We start from the raw sequence: 19,537 nt of genomic DNA, 5'->3' as shown, positions 1-19,537 counted from the left end.
CCAAAGGACACTCAAAGCTGCTGTGCAGGTTGACGGCGTGGTTAAGAAGGTACATGGTGCATTGGGCTCATCAACCGTGGGATTGAGTTCAAGAGTGAGAGGTAATGTTACAGCTGTATAGAACCCTAGTCAGACCCGACTTGGATTACTGTGCCCAGTTCTAGTCACCTCACCGCAGGAAGGACGTGGAAACTACAGAAAGGGTGCAGAGGAGATTTGCAAGGATGTTGCCTGGATTGGGGAGCATGCCTTATGAGAATAGGTTGAGTGAACTTGGCCTTTTCTCCTTGGAGTGACGAAGGATGAGAGGTGACCTGATAGAGGTGTATAAGATGATGAGAGGCATTGATCATGTGGATAGTCAGAGGGCTGAAATGGCTAGCATGAGAGGGCACAGTTTTAAGGTGCTTGGAAGTAGGTACAGAGGAGATGTCAGGGGTAGCTTTTTTTTTTAAACGCAGAGAATGGTTAATGCATGGAATGGTCTGCTGGCGACAGTGGTGGAGGTAGATACGATAGGGTCTTTTAAGAGACTCCTGGATAGGTACATGGAGCTTAGAAAATAGAGGGTTATGGGTAACCCTAGGTAATTTCTCAGGTAGGACATGTTCGGCACAGCTTTGTGCTGTTGTTTTTTTATGTTTCTATATTTCCTAAGTGGAGTGTTTTGAACTTATTAAGATTGACCCTACCTTAACACCTGCAAGAATAATGTTCTTTGCTGCAAAGAAACAAATAAGTTCCTGTTAGTTTTCTATATATAAATTTAACCCAGGTAGCAGTTAAAAAGTTTTATTTTGACATTAATATGTACCAGTTATAAACCACTAATCTATTAGAAATATTGAAATTAAAAAATATGTTTAGGTTACCTAAGACATACACTAGTACAGCACAGGAACAGGCTCTTCAGCCCACAATGTTGTGCTGAACCAATTAAATTAGTAATCAAATGGCCAACTAAAACTAGTCCCTTTTGGCTACATTATATCCATATCATTCCATTTCCCTCACATTCATTAAAAAGTTCAAAGTACATTTTATGATCAAAGTACGTACACTTTATACAACACTGAAATTAGTCTCCTTAAAGGCAGCTACAAGACAAAGAAACCCAGTAGAATCAATTAAAAACGAAAGGTGGCTGTGCAAGCCCCCTGTACGCTGTTAGAGGAAACAAAACAAATTGTGCAAACCATAAAAGCAAAATAATAGCTTTCAGAACTGAAGTTCAGTAAGTCAGGCATCACTGCAGCCAATCCAGAAGTCCACTAGTTGCAGGCCACGGCCTCAGCACAGCAGAGAGATGAGCCAATACTACAGAGCTGTAAATCAATTCGGCCCATCTCTTGCCTCCGATCCCGACACCCGGCCATTTCAATCTAGCCTGCTGCTTAAATCATCCAGGCTGTTCCTTGCCCACGGGATCGGGCTCCGCTGCTTCGACAAGGCCAGCACCTGACCTTTCCATTTCTGCTCGGCTCTTAAATAGATCAAACCTCTGATCTTTCCTTGCCGCATCAAATTATCTTCAAGTCCACTCAAACAACCCCAGCCCAAACATGCTGCAAACATTCTGTCCCTGTGAGACACCAGCCATGCCACACCACAGAAATGCCAGATAGTACAGATAATTCAGCTCTACTTCAACAGGGAGCCACAGGCTTGTTTGCAATGATCACTTATCAGAAAAAGTGTGAATAACTAAGTAACACACAAAAAATGTTGGAGGAACTCAGCAGGCCAGGCAGCATCTATGGAAGAGTACAGTGCCATTTCGGGCTGAAACCCTTCATCAGGATTGGAGTAAAACAGATGAGGAGTCAGAGTCAGAAAGTGAGGGGGAGGGGAGGGAGGAACACAAGATGATAGGTGTAACGGGGGGGAGGGTAAAGTAAAGAGTTGGGAAATTGATTGGTGAGAGAGATACAGGGCTGGAGAACAGGGAGTCTTACAGGAGGGGACAGAAGGCCATGGAAGAAAGAAAAGGGGAACAGATTCAGAGGGAGGCGATGAGCAGCAAGGAGATAAGGTGAGAGAGGGAAAAGGGAATGAGGAATTGGTGAAGAGGAAGGCTAATACTAGAAGTTCGAGAAATCGATGTTCATGCCAGCAGGTTGGAGGTAAAGTGTCACCCCACCTGGAAGGACTTGTTGGAGCCCTGAATGGTAGTGAGGGAGGAGATGTAGCACTTGTTCCGCTTGCAAGGGTAAGTGGCAGGAGAGAGATCAGTGGGGAGGGACGAATGAACAAAAGAGTCACGTAGGGAGCAATCCCTGCAGGAAGTGGTGGGGCGGGGGGAGGGAAAGGTGTGCTCCATCTGTCAGATAAAAAAGGGATCTCCCAGAGGCCACCCATTTTAATTCCACTTTTCATTCCCATTCCTCTAGTGTTTGTGTCTGTTGCTTGGATTTCAAGCATCTGCAGATTTTCTCTTGTTTCTGAATAACTAAGTATTTAGTTATTTGTTGCGTTTCCATGGCCACCAGCGAGCAGTCACTTAAACCGTCTATATACGTGCCATCTAAACGTCTCTTAAAAATCCCTAATGTATCTACCTCTACCACTATCTCAGGCACCTTGCATCTCCTTTGAAATTCCCCTCTCAGCTTAAATGCACACCCTCTAGTATTAGACATTTCAACCTTGGGAAGATATGGTCTATCTACGCAAACTATGCCTCTCATAATCTTATACACCTCTATCATATCTTCCCTTCAGCTCCGCAACTCCAGAGAAAATAACCCAGGTTTGTCCAACCTCTTCTGCACCCTCTTCAAAGCTTCAACATCCTTCCTACAGTGGGAGACCATAACTGTATGCAATACTCTAGACACTGCCTAAGTATTATAAAGCTGCAACATAACTTCTTGACTTTTGAACTCAATGTATAATCAAGGGAAGCATGTCATATGCCTTCTTAACCACCGTATCCACCTACATAGCTACTTTCAGGGTTCATCTGGACCCTAAGATGCCTCTGCTCATAAACACTGTTAAGAATCCTGTTACTCCCTTTTTTCCCTTCAAAATCTGATAACGGATCCATCAAATAATTCAACTAAATCTTTTGAAAACTCTATTAACATGTTTCTAGATGTTTCCCACCTGCAAGATAAACTAATAAAGTATTTAAATAGCAGATGTCAGATGATAATTTGATGCTTCAAAGTACATTTATTCATCTCCTTACAAGCAGCCAGAAAACCAAGAAATCCAATAGAAGTCATTAAAAAACAACTTAATGCCCAGAAAAAAGCAAATTGTACAAACAATAAAGGTAAGCAAATAACAGTCAGAACTGAAGAGACAAGTAAACCTCATGGAGCCGTGAGCTGAACACTGGTTCATCCCTCTCATCCGGCCCCAACACCCTGACCTTTTCAATCTGCTGCTTAACTCAGTCACACCTTAGGTCATTTTGCGCTCTCAGACCTGGGCCCTGCCACTTCAAAACACTTCTGGGCCTGGGCCCAGCAGCTCGATTCGACCCATACCCGACCTTTCACCTAAAGTGCCAATAAAAAGTTTTCACCCCCTTTGGAAGTTTTCATGTTTTACTGGTTTACAACATTGAATCACAGTGGATTTAACTTGGTTTTTTTCACACTGATCAACAGAAAAAAAAAATCTTTCATGTCTCAATGGAAACAGATCGCTACCAATTATCTAAATTAATTACAAATATAAAACACAAAAATAATTGTTTGCATTAAGTATTCACCCCCTTCAAGCCAGTATTTAGTAGCTGCACCTTCAGCAGCAACTACAGCCTTGAGTCTGTGTGGATAGATCTCTATCAGCTTTGCACATCTGGAGACTGCAATTTTTCCCCATTCTTCTTTACAAAACTGCTCAAGCTCTGTCAGATTGCATGGGGTCATGAGTGAACAACTGTTTTCAAGTCCAGCCAAATATTCTCAATTGGATTGAAGTCTGGACTCTGACTTCACCACTCCAGGGCATTAATTTTGTTGTATTTAAGCCATTCCTGTGTATCTTTGGCTTTATGCTTGGGGTCTTTGTCTTGCTGGAAAACAAATCTTCTCCCAAGTTGCAGTTCTCTTGCAGACTGCATCAGGCTTTCCTCCAAGATTTCTCTGTATTCATTTTACCCTCTACCTTCACAAGCCTTCCAGGGCCTGCTACAATGAAGCATACTCACAGCATGATGCAGTGACCATCATGCGTTACGGTAGGAATGGTGTCTATTTTACGATGTGCAGTGTTTAGCTTACGCCAAACATAGTGTTTAGTCTGATGAGCAAAAATGTCAATTTTGGTTTCATTGGAACATCGAACCTTCTTCCAGCTGACTTCAGGCAAACTCTAGCCAAGGTTTCATGAGAGTTTTTTCTCAACATTGGCTTTCTCTTTGCCACTCTCCATAAAGCTGCAACTGGTGAAGTACCCAGGCAACAGTTGTTGTATGCACAATCTCTCCCATCTCAGCCACTAAAGCTTGTAACTTCTCCAAAGTCGTCATAGGTCTCTTGATGGCCTCCGTCACTCAGCCTCTTCTTGCACGGTCACTCAGTTTTTGAGGACGGTCTGCTCTAGGCAGATTTACAGCTGTGCCATATTCTTTCCATTTCTCGATGATTGACTTAACTGTACTCCAAGGGGTATTCAGTGACTTGGAAATTTTCTGTCTCCATCTCCTGACTTTTGCTTTTCAATAACCTTTTCGCAGAACTGCTTGAAGTGTTCTTTTGTCTTCACGGTGTAGTTTTTGCCAGGGGTGCAGTGCTAGCCAGAGCGCGTCTGGCACCTCTTCAAGAAAAAAGCCAACATAGGTGGTTGTCTGTCGGGGTCCGAGGAAGACTAAACATTGTGCAGTCATCTGTGGATACGCATGTGGCTTTGGAGGCCGAAGGCCAAAGCACACATGCGGTTGCAGGTTGGACATGGAATGGCAGTTGTTAGGACAGGTGCATACACAGCTTTGTGCCGTTAGTCTCGTGCTGCTGCAAGTCGCTGATTTCGGGCATCCACAAAGTCAGATGCAGCTTTTCTAGTCAGGGCCTGTCAGTTGCAGACTCCTCAAGTTGTTGAGGCTGGAGGTCTGCCCATTTGATGTATGATTTCAGATTGTCTTTGAATCTTTTTTCAGGGCAGTCCTGATTGCGACTGCCATGCTCAAGCTCACCATAGAGCAGCTGCCTGGGGATTCTTGTTTCACCCGTGCAGATTACATGGCCAGTCCAGCGTAGCTGGGCCTGGAGGATCTTTGCCTCAATGCTTGTGCGGTTGGCTCTGTCAAGGACTTCCTGGTTGGTGATTCGGTCCTGCCATCGAATCCTCATGATCGACCGCAGAGAGCGCATGTGAAACTGCTCCAGCTGTTTGATGTGCCTGTGGTACAGGGTCCAGGTTTCGCAGCCGTACAGGAGAGAGGTGAGGACCACAGCCTTGTACACCTTGAGCCTGTTTGAAAGCTGAATGTCCTTGTGCTCCAGAACTTTGACACGGAGTTTCCCGAGTGCCTGGCTAGCTTTCTGGATCCTTGCTATGATCTTTTTGTCAAGGGATCCACCACTGGAGATGGTGCTTTCTAGATACTTGAAGCTCTCCATATTCTTCAGGACAGTGCCGTCGATGGTGATGCATGGCTGAGGAGGGTGACTGTTTGGTACAGGTTGTAGAAGAACTTCTGTCTTACCAAGGCTGATTATCAGGCTGAACAGCTTTGAGGCTGCGGAGAACTTGTCGACAATCATCTGCAGGTGGTTCTCCTGGTGGGCCAAGAGGGCACAGTCATCAGCAAACAAGGCTTCAGTGATGACCCTCAGCGTTTTGGTCTTTGCAGCAAGGCGTCCCAGGTCAAACATCGATTTGTCTAGGCAATATCTTATGTAAATACCCAGGTCTAGGTCCCTCACAGCATGCTTCAGCATTTGGGTTGAAGAGCACTGGTGCTAGAACATGCCTTTGCTTCACACCATTTGAGATGTTGAAAGTCTCAGATGGGGAACCATCTGAGAACACTTCTCCTGTCATGCCATCATGGAGCAGGCGGATGAGTGCAGTGAATTTCTGCGGGCAGCCAAGCTTTCAAAGGATAATCCACAGCGCGTTTCTGTTGACTGTGTCAAACGCCTTCATCAGATCAATGAAGACAGAGTATAATGTCATGTTCTGTTCCAGGCACTTCTCCTGTATCTGTCTCACTGCAAAGATCATATCGACAGTGCTGCGTTCGGGACAAAAGCTGCATTGCAACTCGGGAAGGTTCTCTTCTGACACAGTTGGAATCAGTCTTTTTGAGGATGATGTGGGCAAGGATTTTTCTGGCAATGGAAAGTAGTGAGATGCCTGTGTAGTTCCCACAGTCGGTCCTTGAACCTTAAATTCTTGTAGAGGGCGATTATCGTTGCGTCTCTGAGGTCAGGGGGCATCTCTTCTTCTTCCCAAATGCTAGTCAGGGTGCTGTGGAAAGCCTCAAGTGATTCCTTGCTGAGTGCCTTGTACAGTTCAGCAGGTATTCCATCCTTGCCGGGCGCCTTGCCATTGTTCATCTGCATGATAGCCTTCTTGACTTCATCTATCGGATGAGGTCCTTCGTGACTGCTTTGAATAAGTGGACTGGTAGTATTCAAGGACTGGCAACTAACCTCAATAAGTATGCCTCAGCTGTCACGGACTTCATCTGGAAATGCAGATGTCTCACAAGACAATCTGGGTATTCCCTAACCGGAAACCTTGGATGAATTATGAGGTCAAGCCCCTTTTGAAGGCTAGAGCTGCGGCTTTCAGCTCCGGGGATACCAGTCGCTACACGGAATCCAGGCGTGAACTCCGGAAAGCCATTAAGGGCGCCAACAGGCAATATCGAGCCAAGTTGGAAGCCCAGGCTAACCAGAAGGATGCCGGTAGACTATGGCAGGGTCTAAATGAGATCACTGGGCACAAAGAAAAGGCTGGGAATATCAATAACTGTAGCGCTTCTCTTCCTGATGAACTTAACGTATTCTACGCAAGAACAAACAGAAGAGCAGCGTCCCACTCTTTCCGGATGAACCGGACCTGGTGGTATTGAGATTCATCATCACCGAGGAGGACGTTAGAAAAGCCTTCCTGAAGATAAATCCAAGGAAGGCAACGGGCCCAGATGGCGTCCCGGGACGGGTTCTCCGGGCCTGTGCAAGTGAGCTAGCTACAGTGTTTGCTGACATCTTCAACTGCTCCTTGCTTCAGTCTAAGGTCCCCTCGTGTTTTAAGAAGGCAACAATAATCCTGGTGCCTAAGAAGAGCAAGGTTGCATGCCGTGCATGCCTGAATGACTATCAACCTGTGGCTTTGACATCAATTGCTATGAAGTGCTTCGAGAGATTGGTTATGGCACACATCAACCGCAGCCTACCGGTCAACCTCGACTCTTTGCAATTCGCCTACCAGAGCAACAGGTCAACAGCAGATGCCATCTCTCTTGCCCTACATTCCTCCTTAGAACACCTGGAGAATAAAGACACATATGTAAGGCTCCTTTTCATTGACTACAGCTCTGCCTTTAATACCATCATTCCAAATAAACTGATTCCTAAGCTCTGGAACCTGGGCCTTAGCACTCAGATCTGCAGCTGGATCTTCAACTTCCTCACAGACAGGACCCAGGCTGTAAAAATAGGGAACAAGCTCTCCTCTACAATCACTCTGCGCACTGGTGCCCAACAAGGCTGTGTACTCAGCCCCCTGCTGTACTCACTGTACACCCATGATTGTGTAGCCAAGTTTCCATCGAACTCAATATATAAGTTTGCTGATGACACCACAATTGTAGGTCGTATCTCGGGTAATGAGTTTGAGTACAGAGAGGAAATTAAGAACCTGGTGGCATGGTGTGAAGACAATAACCTATCCCTCAACGTCAGCAAGACGAAGGAATTGGTTGTTGACTTCAGAAGGAGTAGCGGACTGCACAACCCAATTTACATCGGTGGTGCACAAATGGAACAGGTCATAAGGAGCTGGTGGTAGACCTGAGGAGAGCTAAGGTACCGGTGACCCCTGTTTCCATCCAGGGGGTCAGTGTGGACATGGTGGAGGATTACAAATACCTGGGGATATGAATTGACAATAAACTGGACAGGTCAAAGAACACTGAGGCTGTCTACAAGAAGGGTCAGAGCCATCTCTATTTCCTGAGAAGACTGAGGTCCTTTAACATTTGCCAGACAATGCTGAGGATGTTCTACGAGTCTGTGGTGGCCAGTGCTATCATATTTGCTGTTGTGTGCTGGGCCAGCAGGCTGAGGGTAGCAGACACCAACAGAATCAACAAACTCATTCGTAAGGCCAGTGATTTTGTGGGGATGGAACTGGACTCTCTCACAGTGGTGTCTGAAAAGAGGATGTGTCGAAGTTGCATGCCATCTTGGTCAATGTCTCCCATCCACTACATAATGTACTGGGTGGGCACAGGAGTACATTCAGCCAGAGACTCATTCCACCGAGATGCAGCACAGAGCGTCATAGGAAGTCATTCCTGCCTGTGGCCATCAAACTTTACAACTCCTCTCTTGGAGGGTCAGACACCCTGAGCCAATAGGCTGGTCCTGGACCATAATTTACTGGCATAATTTACATATTACTATTTAACTATTTCTGTTTCTATTACTATTTATGGTGCAACTGTAACGAAAACCAATTTCCCCCGGGATCAATAAAGTATGACTATGATGAAAATCTTTAAGTTCCTCGGGGTCAATATCACAAATGACCTGACCTGGTCTAACCAAGCAGAGTCCACTGCCAAGAAGGCCCACCAGTGCCTTTACTTCCTGAGAAAGCTAGAGAAATTTGGCCTGTCCCCTAAAAACCTCACTAATTTTTATAGATGTACCGTAGAAAGCATTCTTCTAGGGTGCATCACAACCTGGTATGGAAGTTGTCCTGTCCAAGACTGGAAGAAGCTGCAGAAGATCGTGAACACGGCGCAGCACATCACACAGACCAATCTTCCGTCCGTGGACTCACTTTACACCGCACGCTGTCGGAGCAGTGCTACCAGGATAATCAAGGACACGGCCCACTCTTCCCTCTGGGAGAAGGCTCATGAGCTTGAAGACTCCTATGGCCAGATTTGGGAACAGCTTCTTTCCAACTGTGATAAGACTGCTGAACGGATCCTGATCTGGGCCGTACCCTCCAAATATCTGGACCTGCCTCTCGGTTTTTTTTTTACACTACCTTACTTTCCCTTTTCTATTTTCTATTTATGATTTATAATTTAAATTTTTACTATTTACTATTGATTTGTACTCCAGGGAGCACGAAGCACAGAATCAAATATCGCTGTGATGATTCTACGCTCTAGTACCAATTGTTTGGCGACAATAAAGTAAAGTAAAGGATCATCTAGTTCCTCGTGAATAGGCTGTTGGGGGATTTGGTCCACAGCAGACTGGTCGACTGATGAAGGGCAGTTGAGGAGCTGGCTGAAATGGTCTTTCCATCTATGTTGGATGCTCTTTTTATCCTTTAGCAGTGTGGTTCCATCAACGGACAACAGTGGAGATGAGCCAGATCTTGAGGGGCCGAAGATCATCTTAACGGAGTTGTAGAGCAGCTTCGTGTTGTTGATGTCGGCTAAGCGTTACACCTCTTCAGCTTTCCTATCCCGTGCATCTTGCTAATTTCCCGTTGGGCATGGGCCTGAAGGGACTTGAACTGTTCTTTTTTGGGAATGGAGCTTGGGTTGTTTTGCCACTCCATGAATGTTTTGTTCTTCCTGGCCAGGAGATCTTTGATGGCACTGTCATTCTCGTCAAACCAATTTTGGTGGTTCCAGTTCTTGGGGCCGAGAACTGATTTTGCTGTCACCATCACCACCTTTCTAAACTGTTTCCACTTCTCGGGTTGGCCCACCAGTTAGTGGTCCATTGGCAGACAGCTTCTCATCAAGGGTGGTCTGAAACTTGCAAAGATACAGCGGCTCTTAGAGTCTGTCTGTGTTAAAAGCTGTTCTGATTAACTTAGGGCGCTTGGGATGGTGGGGAGCAATACGTAGCTTCAATGTGGTGCGGACAAGCCTGTTGTCAGTTCAGCACTCCAATCCTTGCATAGCTCTGGTGATGAGGACATCCCGGATGTCTCGGCAACGTACTATAACATAGTTGATCATATGCCAATGTTTGGATCTTGGGTGCATCCATGCTGTCTTGTACTTGTTCGCCAGTCTAGACGCTGTGTTTGTGATGAGAAGTTCGTATTCTGCACATCTGCTAAGGAGCAAGAGACCGTTGCTGTTCATATTGCCAATACCATGTTTGCCTAGAACCCCTTCCCAGCGACTGTGATCGCAGCCTACTCAGGCAGTGAAGTCACCGAGCAGGATTAGTTTGTCGTTAGCAGGGACTGAGCACAGAACAGAGCTAAGGTCGGCGTAGAACTGTTCAATGGTCTTGTATTTGCTGGTCATGGTGAGGGCATAAGCGCTGATGACTGTTGCGTGACATTTGTGGCTGAGGAGCAGACGTAGCCACATAAGCCTTTCGTTGATTCCCACCGGCAGGTCAGAGAGTTGTTTCAGGAAGCTGGACTTGACTGCAAATCCAACTCCATGAATGCTCTCTTCAACTTGCGCTTTTCCTTTCCAAAAGAAAGTGTAGCCGTTGGTGGTTTCAGTCAGGGATCCTTCCTCCGCAAGCCTGCTTTCATTTAGGGCTGCGATATCGATGTTATAGCGTGACAGTTCATTGGCAACAAGAGCTGTTCTTCTTTGGGTTCTTGCTGAGTTCTCTCTATCCATGATTCTTCTCCTTTGAGTGTAACCCCATTGGCAGATGAACTGCCAGCTGCTGCAAGGGGGCCAGTAATCTGTCTGTAGGGAAGACAATATTTAGGCCACCTTTTCTAGCCCCTGCCCATCAAAGGGTGAGCAGAGCTGTCCTAAAAAGGGCTGCTCAGTCGCCATTGGTGCTGCCAGACTCCTCTGCTGCCCTAGGTACAGAGAAGAATGACCACTTGTCCAAAGGTCGCCTATGTGAGGGTTTGTGACTACAACTCCCAGTGGTCACCTCCACCTGTTGCTTCGCCACTTCCCCCATCGCCGTAAGACTTGTAGAAGACTGGTAGGAATTGAAAGTTGGGAGATGAATGTTGTGCAATGTAAACAATGTGTGAAAGATATTAAAGTGGAAAAGCCTTGTACAGAGACGATCCCACTCTCTTAGCCCCAGAAGTCAGGATCCAGTGGCATGAAGAATCATTACGTCTGGTAACTTCCTTGGCTGCACTGGATGGCCGTGTTTTCTTAAGTGCTCTGCCGTGCCCTACGCACTCCACAATGCACTGCTGCAACGCCTTCTCAGCCGTTGAACCACCGGGGTTTCCTCCACCTGCCAGTCTTCGCATGCTGAGATGAGCAAATTCCTATCTCACCAAGGGTTTCAGACCCGTTGGCTACCCTCACCTGGTTTAGCCAGCCTGTCGAAGCTGTTGCCCGGGGTGTGGCCGCTGTCGCATGCAAACAACTACAAGGAGCCACAGGTGAGAGCTGGGCGTTGGTGGGGACCAACAGATGATGAGCCACTCCAAGGAGTGCAACAAGCCCCCCATCTAGCAGTGCTACCCCTCTCATGCACCCCATAAACAAGCTAATTAATTAGGTGCCTCCCAGGGTGATTTGAGTATCTCAGAAACTGCTGATTTCCTGGGATTTTTACGCACAACAGACTCTGGAGTTTACAATGTTACGAGAATACACATAAAATTAAGATGTTTGCTGGCCTGGGCTAGCATCAGTGGCATCAGCAGTTGGTCTGCCACCTGCCCTCAGGGGAAGGAGAGATAAGGAACAATGGAGCAGCGTCTGGAGATGTGTAATGAAGGGATGTGGGAGGGAGAGCTGTCTGGAGCAGCTCCCCCCTTTGAACCCTGAACTGTTTGAAGTGATGGACAGGCGATACCCCAGCAGGGGGATAAAAAGGGACAGGTTCGCTAAGACAGACACACGCCACCCGAGGTAACGAGACCCTGGAAGCGGTGCGCCTCTCACGAGTGGGTGAGAAGTGCCAGACAACGACAAGGGTGGAAAGGTACGATCAGCGGGAACCCGGTGTGTGTCCGCCCTTGCCTGGGTGCCGGGTTCACTGCAGAGGATAGACCGCATCTGGAGGAGGGGTCACAGTCGGTGACCTCAGGTGACATCACCAAGGACCCGCCCAAAAGTTGCTCGTGAGCAATCTCGCTGGTCTGTGAGTGAAGCTGTGCTGAATGATGAGTTGTTCCTGTTCTCTCTGTCTCTCTTCCCCCACATTGTCCATCGCCATGGCAACGATTACTGCGAACTGAACTACTAACTGGACTGAACTTTGAGTCATTTTGAAATTGGTCATTTACCCCTAGACAACGATAGAGCTTGATTGATGCTGTTATCTTAATTCCGTGCACATGTGCGTTTATCATCGCTGAACTGTTGCATTTATTATCCTTTCGATTAATGTGTTGCTTGTTTCTTTAATAAAACTTTCTTAGTTCTAGTACTCCAGACTCCAACTGAGTGATCCATTTCTGCTGGTTTGGCAACCCAGTTACGGGGTACGTAACAACAAAGATAAAAAAAAAATTCAGCAAGTGGCTGTTCTGTGAGTGAAAACATCTTGTTAAATCAACTTGCTGGATTTTTTTTTGTTTTTGTGAACTCCAGAGCCTGTTGTGCAGGGGTGAATATTTATGAAATCAATTATTTTGTGTTTTATATTTGTAATTAAGGTAGATCACTTTGTAGAGATCTGTGTTCACTTTGAAATGAAAGAGACTTTTTCTGTTGATCAGTGTTAAAAAAGCCAAATTAAATCCACTGAGATTCAATATTATAAAACAATAAAACATGAAAACTTCCAAGGGAGCAGGGATGAATACTTCTTTCAGGCACTATACGTATACAAAATGATAAGAGGCGTAGATTGAATGGATAGCCATACACCTTTCCCCAAGTAGAAAAAGCTAATATGAGGGGGCATAATATTAGGGTGATTGGACAAATGTATAGGCAGATGTCAGGTAATTTTTTTGACCCCCACAGAGGATAGTGGGTCCACTGAGTCCACTTCTTGGGGTAATGGTAGAGGCAGATACAGTACTTCAGCACATATATGTAGCTAGAGCGTCTGAGATTTTTGCACAGTACTGTATTTGTTAATGTGGTGCAGAAAGCCATTTTGTAAAGCTGGCAGGAGCGAAGGACATTGGGAATGGCCAGGGTTGAACACTAGAGGAGGGGTGTGGGACCATAAGACCGTAAGATACAGGAGCAGAAGTAGGCTATTCGACCCCATCGAGTCTGCTCCGCCATTCAATCATGGGCTGATTCAATTCTTCCGGTCATCCCCATTGCTCTGCCTTCTCACCATACCCTTTGATGCCTTGGCTGATCAAGAACCCATCTATCTCTGCCTTAAATACACCCAATGACTTACCCTCCACAGCCACTCATGGCAACAAAGTCCACAGATTTGCCACCCTCTGACTAAAGTAATTTCTCCACATCTCTGTTCCAAATGGACGTCCTTCAATCCTGAAGTCATGCCCTCTTGTCCTACCATAGCAAATTACTTTGCTATATCTAATCTGTTCAGGCCTTTTAACATTCACAATGTTTCTATGAGATTCCCCCTCATTCTGAACTCCAGGGAATACAGCCCAAGAGCTGCCAGACGTTCCTCATACAGTAACCCTTACATTCCTGGAATCATTCTCATGAATCTTCTCTGAACCCTTTCCAATGTCAGTATATCCTTTTTAAAATAAGGAGCCCTAAACTCCAAGTGCGGTTTCACAAATGCCTTATAATAGAGCCTCAACATCACATCCCTGCTCTTATATTCTAGAAATCTAGAAATGAATGCCAACATTGCATTCGCCTTCTTCACCACTGACTCAACCTGGAGGTTTACCTTTAGGGTATCTTGCACAAGGACACCCAAGTCCCTTTGCATCTCTGCATTTTGAATTCTCTCCCCATCTAAATAACAGTCTGCCCATTTATTTCTTCCACCAAAGCACATGACCATAAACTTTCCAACATTGTACTTCATTTGCCACTTCTTTGCCCATTCTCCTAAACTAACTAAGTCTCTCTGCAGGCTCTCTGTTTCCTCAACACTACCCACTTCTCCACCTATCTTTGTATCATCTGCAAATTTAGCCACAAATGCATTAATACCATCGCCCAAATCATTGGCATACATTGTAAAAAAGCAGCGGTCCCTACACCGACCCCTGTGGAACTCCACTGGTAACTGGCAGCCAGCCAGAATAGGATCCCTTTATTTCCACTCTCTGTTTTCTGCTGATCAGCCAATGCTCCACTCATGCTAGTAACTTCCCTGTAATTCCACGGGCTCTTATTTTGCTAAGCAGCCTCATGTGTGGCACCTTGTCAAAGGCCTTCTGAAAATCCATGTACACTGCATCTACTGCATCTCCTTTGCCTAGCCTGCTTTTAATTTCCTCAAAAAATTGCAGTAGGTTTGTCAGGCAGGATTTTCCTTTCAGGAAACGATGCTGGTTTTGGCCTATCTTGTCATGAGCCTCCACGTACTCGATAATCCATAATCCATAATCCTGTCCCTAACAGTCCATTCCAACAACTTCCCAACCACTCATGTCAGGCTAACAGGTCTATAGTTTCCTTTCTGCTGCCTCCGACCCTTCTTAAGTAGCGGATTTGCAATTTTCCAGTCATCCAGTACAATGCCAGAACCTATCGATTCTTGAAAGATCATTGTTAATGTCTCCGCAATCTCTCCAGCTACTTCCTTCAGAACCTGCGGGTGCATTCCATCAATAGACAATAGGTGCAGGAGTAGGCCATTCAGCCCTTCAAGCCAACACCACCATTCACTGTGATCATGGCTGATCATCCACAATCAGTACCCTTTTCCTGCCTTCTCCCCATATCCCTTCACTCCACCATCTTTAAGAGCTCTATCTAACTCTTTCTTGAAAGAATCCAGAGAATTGGCCTCCACTGCCTACTGAGGGACAGCATTCCACAGAACAACCCTCTATGTGAAAAAGTTTTTCCTCAACTCCATTCTAAATTGTCTACCCCTATTCTTAAACTGTGGCCTCTGGTTCTGGACTCCCCCAACATCGGGCACATGTTTCCTGCCTCTAGCACGTCCAATCCCTTAATAATCTTATATGTTTCAATCAGATCCCCTCTCATCCTTCTAAATTCCAGCATATACTACCCCAGTCGCTCCAATCTTATGACAGTCCCGCCATCCCGGGAATTAACCTCGTGAACCTACGCTGCACTCCCTCAATAGCTAGAATGTCCTTCCTCTAATTTGGAGACCAAAACTGTACACAATACTCCAGGTGTGGTCTCACCAGGGCCCTGTACTACTGCAGAAGGACCCCTTTGCTCCTATACTCAACTCCCCTTGTTATGAAGCTTTCTTCACTGGCTGCTGTACCTGCATGCTTACTTTCAGTGACTGATGAACAAGGACACCTAGATCTCGTTGTACTTCCCCTTTTCCTAACTTGACACCATTCAGATAGTAATCTGCCTTCCTGTTCTTGCCACCAAAGTGGATAACCTCACATTTATCCAAATTAAACTGCATCTGCCATGCATCTGCCCTCAGACCATTAAGCTTCCTGAGAATCTTCTCTTTCTTTATCAATCTTTTTATTTAAAAGGAACATAAATACAATCAAGAGGAGAATTATCTCAAATATATATATATCAATAACAATACAAACTGAGATTAAGATAGACATTGTCCAAATCATACATATTGTTAAGCTAGTATAAAATATATGACTAAAAAAAATGAAAACAGCAATTCTCCTCTTATCAGTTAATGAAGAGGAAAGAAAAAACATTGAGTTTTGAATGGAGAGAAAAAAAACTCACTACACCATATAAAAAAAATAAACAAAACAAAAGGGACTGGGCAGTCCATTTTGAGGATACAACCAAAAAAAAAAGAAAGACTTTCTGATCAAATCTAAAACTTTGAAAAAAAGAGGGGAAGAGTAATAAATCAAATTAAGTGAAAATACTGGATAAAAGGTCGCCGGATTTGCTCAAATTTAAAGGATGTATCAAATGCCCAACTTCTTATTTTCTCTAAACTTAAACAGGACATAATGGAGGAGGGCCAATAAAAGACCGTAGGTGGATTAGAATCCTTCCACTTCAATAAAATGGCTCTCCTTGGCAGTAAGGTCAAAAGGCTATCATACGTTGAGCGGAAACAGGAATATTTCCTGCTTCCCATGGATAATCCCAAAAATTGCCATAAGCAAATTCGGTTGTAGATCCAAGACTTTTGATAGCATTTTAAAAACATCTCTCCAAAAGTTATCTAGCTTTATACCAGACCAATACATATGAGTTAAAGTGACCAGCTCAGTATTACAAGCAACACACATAAAAGTTGCTGGTGAACGCAGCAGGCCAGGCTCTGCAGATGCTGGAAATTCAAGCAACACACATAAAAGTTGCTGAGCTCAATATTACATCTGTCACAAATAGGATTGATATTGGAGAAAATACGCACTAGTTTATCCTTTGACATATGGGCCCGAAGTACTATCTCAAACTGTATCAAGGAATGACGGGCACAAATAGATGAGTTGTTAACCAAATGAAAAATTTTACTCCATTGATTATCTGAAAATGACTTTTGAAATTCTGATTCCCAAGCGCGTTTAATTTTATCATTAGATATCATTCGTGAGTTCAGTAACCGTTTATAGATTATAGCTATCAACCCTTTTTGAAATGGTTTAAACTGAAAGAGAACGTCTGTCATAGTAGGTGGATAAGCAGAGGGGTAATTTGGCAACAAACCACATAAAAAATTCCTAATTTGTAAATATCTAAATAAGTGTACATTAGATAAATTATATTTATCCACGAACTGAGAAAAAGACATTAAACAGTCCCCTAAAAACAAACCTGAAGAAATTATTATTCCCTTGGTTTTCCAAATTAAAAAGGCCTTATCCAAAAGTGATGGTTTGAAAAAATAATTGAGATGGATATTACTAGAAAGAATAAAATTATTTAACTAAAAAAATCTACGAAACTGAAACCAAATTCTTAATGTATGTTTAATAATGGGATTAAAATCTTGTCTACTAATCTTAGAAAACAAAAAGGGAAGAGGAGCTCCCAGTAAAGAGGCCAAAGAGAATCCTTTCACCGAGTTTTCCTCCAAATCCAACCATGAAGGACATTCACGTATATCTAAATAGTGAAACCAAAAAGTAATATATCAAACATTAATTGCCCAATAGTACATTCTAAAGTTAGGCAAAGCCATACCACCATCCTTTTTCAATTTCTGCAGTAAGGGTTTACTCAATCTAGGATTTTTATTGTTCCAAATATAAGATTATAGAATCTATTTTGTCAAAGAACTTTTTAGGAAGGAATTGCCTGAAATATATATAAGAATTTCGGTAAAACTATCATTTTAATAGCATTAATTCGATCTATTAATGATAATGTCATAGGCGACCATTTAGAAAGCATTTGTTTGGTGTAGCCAATTAATGGAAAAAAATTATATGGGATATATAATTTTAAGTATAGAGATCCTTAAAATTTTTAGTAATTTTAATACCAAGATAAGTAAAGTAATTTTTAGCAATACTAAAAGGTATTTGATGATTTGGATCCGAGTAATTATTAATAGGAAATAACTCACTTTCATGTAAATCTAATTTATACCCAGAAAAAGTACTGAATTCAGAAAATATATATAACATAGAAGGAATAGATTTCCTAGGATCTGAAATATAAGCTAACAGGTCACCTGCATATAACGAAACCTTGTGTATTTTGTCCCCTCTCTTATACCCTGAACAGTATAGAATCTCTAAGAGCAACAGCAAGGGGTTCTAAGACTAAGTTAAATAATAAAGAGCTAAGAGAGCATCCCTGTCAAGTATCCCTATATAATCTAAAATAGGGAGATTTTTGAATATTAGTTATAACAGCAGCCATAGGCGCATAATCCAGGAAATAAATCCGAGGCCAAGATTAAATCTTTCCAGAACCTCAAATAAGTAAGACCACTCCACTCTATCAAAGGCTTTCTCTGCATCAAGAGAAACAACACATTCAGATTCTTTGATGGAGAAGAGTGAATAATATTTAATAATCTTCAAATGTTAAAATGTGAATATCTATTTTTAATAAATCCAGTTCGGTCATTGGAAATAACAGTAGGTAAAATATTCTCAAGTCTATTAGCCAAGATCTTAGACAGAATTTTAAAATCCACATTCAATAGAGAAACTGGTCTATAAGAGGCACATTCAGATAAATCTTTATCTTTTTTAGGAATTAAAGAGATTGAAGCTTCACAGAAAGTTTTTCGGAGCGGCCCAGAGGATATAAAATCAGTGAAAATTTTACCTAAATGAGGTATAAGTATATCAGTAAAAGGCTTATAAAATGCCACTGTATATCCATCCGGTTCCGGAGCCTTAGCTGATTGGAGAGAGGATATAGCCCTTGCTATTTCCTCTTGTTTAATAGTTGCATCTAATGTATTCATATCTTGAATAGAGATTTTAGGTATATTCAATTTTTGCAAAAAACTATTCATAAAGGTAATATTATCTGAAAATTCAGATTCATAAAGATTAGAGTAGAAGTCCATAAGGATCATAAGGATCTATTTCATAAGGATCTACTGCTGCAGTTCTATCAGGTCTTCGTATTTTCAGGATCTGTCTTCTAGCCACATTGCTTTTAACTGACCAGCTAATAATTTGCCTGACTTGTCTCCATGTATATAAAATTGGCTTTTGGATTTAAGAAGTTGCTGTTCAATGGGAAAAGTCAAAAGCAAATCATGCTCCACCCTTTCCTTAAAGCGATCTTCACTAGGCATTACTGAATGAAATTTATCTACAAATGTTTGTATTTCTTTAATCCTATTAGTGATCAGTAAAAGTTCCTCCTTAGTTTTCCTTCTTGAACCTACCAAATATGAAATTATCTGTCCTCTAAGATTTCACCACATCCCAAATAACCAAATTTGACATTCCCTCAGTTGTATTTAATTCAAAAAACAGAGAAATTTGCTCTTTAATAACATTTACAAAAGTTAAATCTTGCAACAATGAAACATTAAATCTCCACTGAGGTATCTGAATATTATCAGAGAGCTCTAAAGTTAGTTTCATAGGTGCATGATCTGACAACACAATCACATCATACGCACTCTCAACAACAGAGGGCACCAATTACGTATCCAGCAAAAAATAATCAAGTCTTGAATATTTATGGTATACATATTCTTGAGGATATTTAAATCTCCAAATGTCAACCAGACCGTTTTCTAATAAAAAAGAATTAATACAAGTCGCGGCTTTATTAAGAAGCGACGGATTGGTGGATCTGTCAATCGACAGATTGAGACAGCAGTTAAAGTCACCGCCTATAATCAACTTACATTCATTTAAATTTGGCAATACAGAAAATAGCTTCTTAAAAAATTCAGGACTATCTATATTAGGTGTATATACACACACCAAAGCCACCTTTTGACCACAT

General features: G+C 43.2%; 1 protein-coding gene across 3 annotated transcripts in view; it reads right to left on the bottom strand.

Moving 5' to 3' along the window:
- Positions 1–19,537, bottom strand: part of uba6 (ubiquitin like modifier activating enzyme 6) — a 455,635-nt gene that overhangs the window by 365,209 nt on the left and 70,889 nt on the right. For all 3 annotated transcript variants that reach the window (XM_063069103.1, XM_063069102.1, XM_063069104.1), the window contains one exon: positions 693–721. In XM_063069103.1, coding sequence (XP_062925173.1) covers positions 693–721 — 29 coding nt within the window. The remainder of the gene's footprint in view (positions 1–692; positions 722–19,537) is intronic.

This window comes from Mobula hypostoma, chromosome 16, assembly GCF_963921235.1.
Source record: "Mobula hypostoma chromosome 16, sMobHyp1.1, whole genome shotgun sequence".
In the NCBI taxonomy this organism is placed as follows: domain Eukaryota; kingdom Metazoa; phylum Chordata; class Chondrichthyes; order Myliobatiformes; family Myliobatidae; genus Mobula; species Mobula hypostoma.
This window is presented reverse-complemented; position numbering and strand designations above follow the sequence as displayed.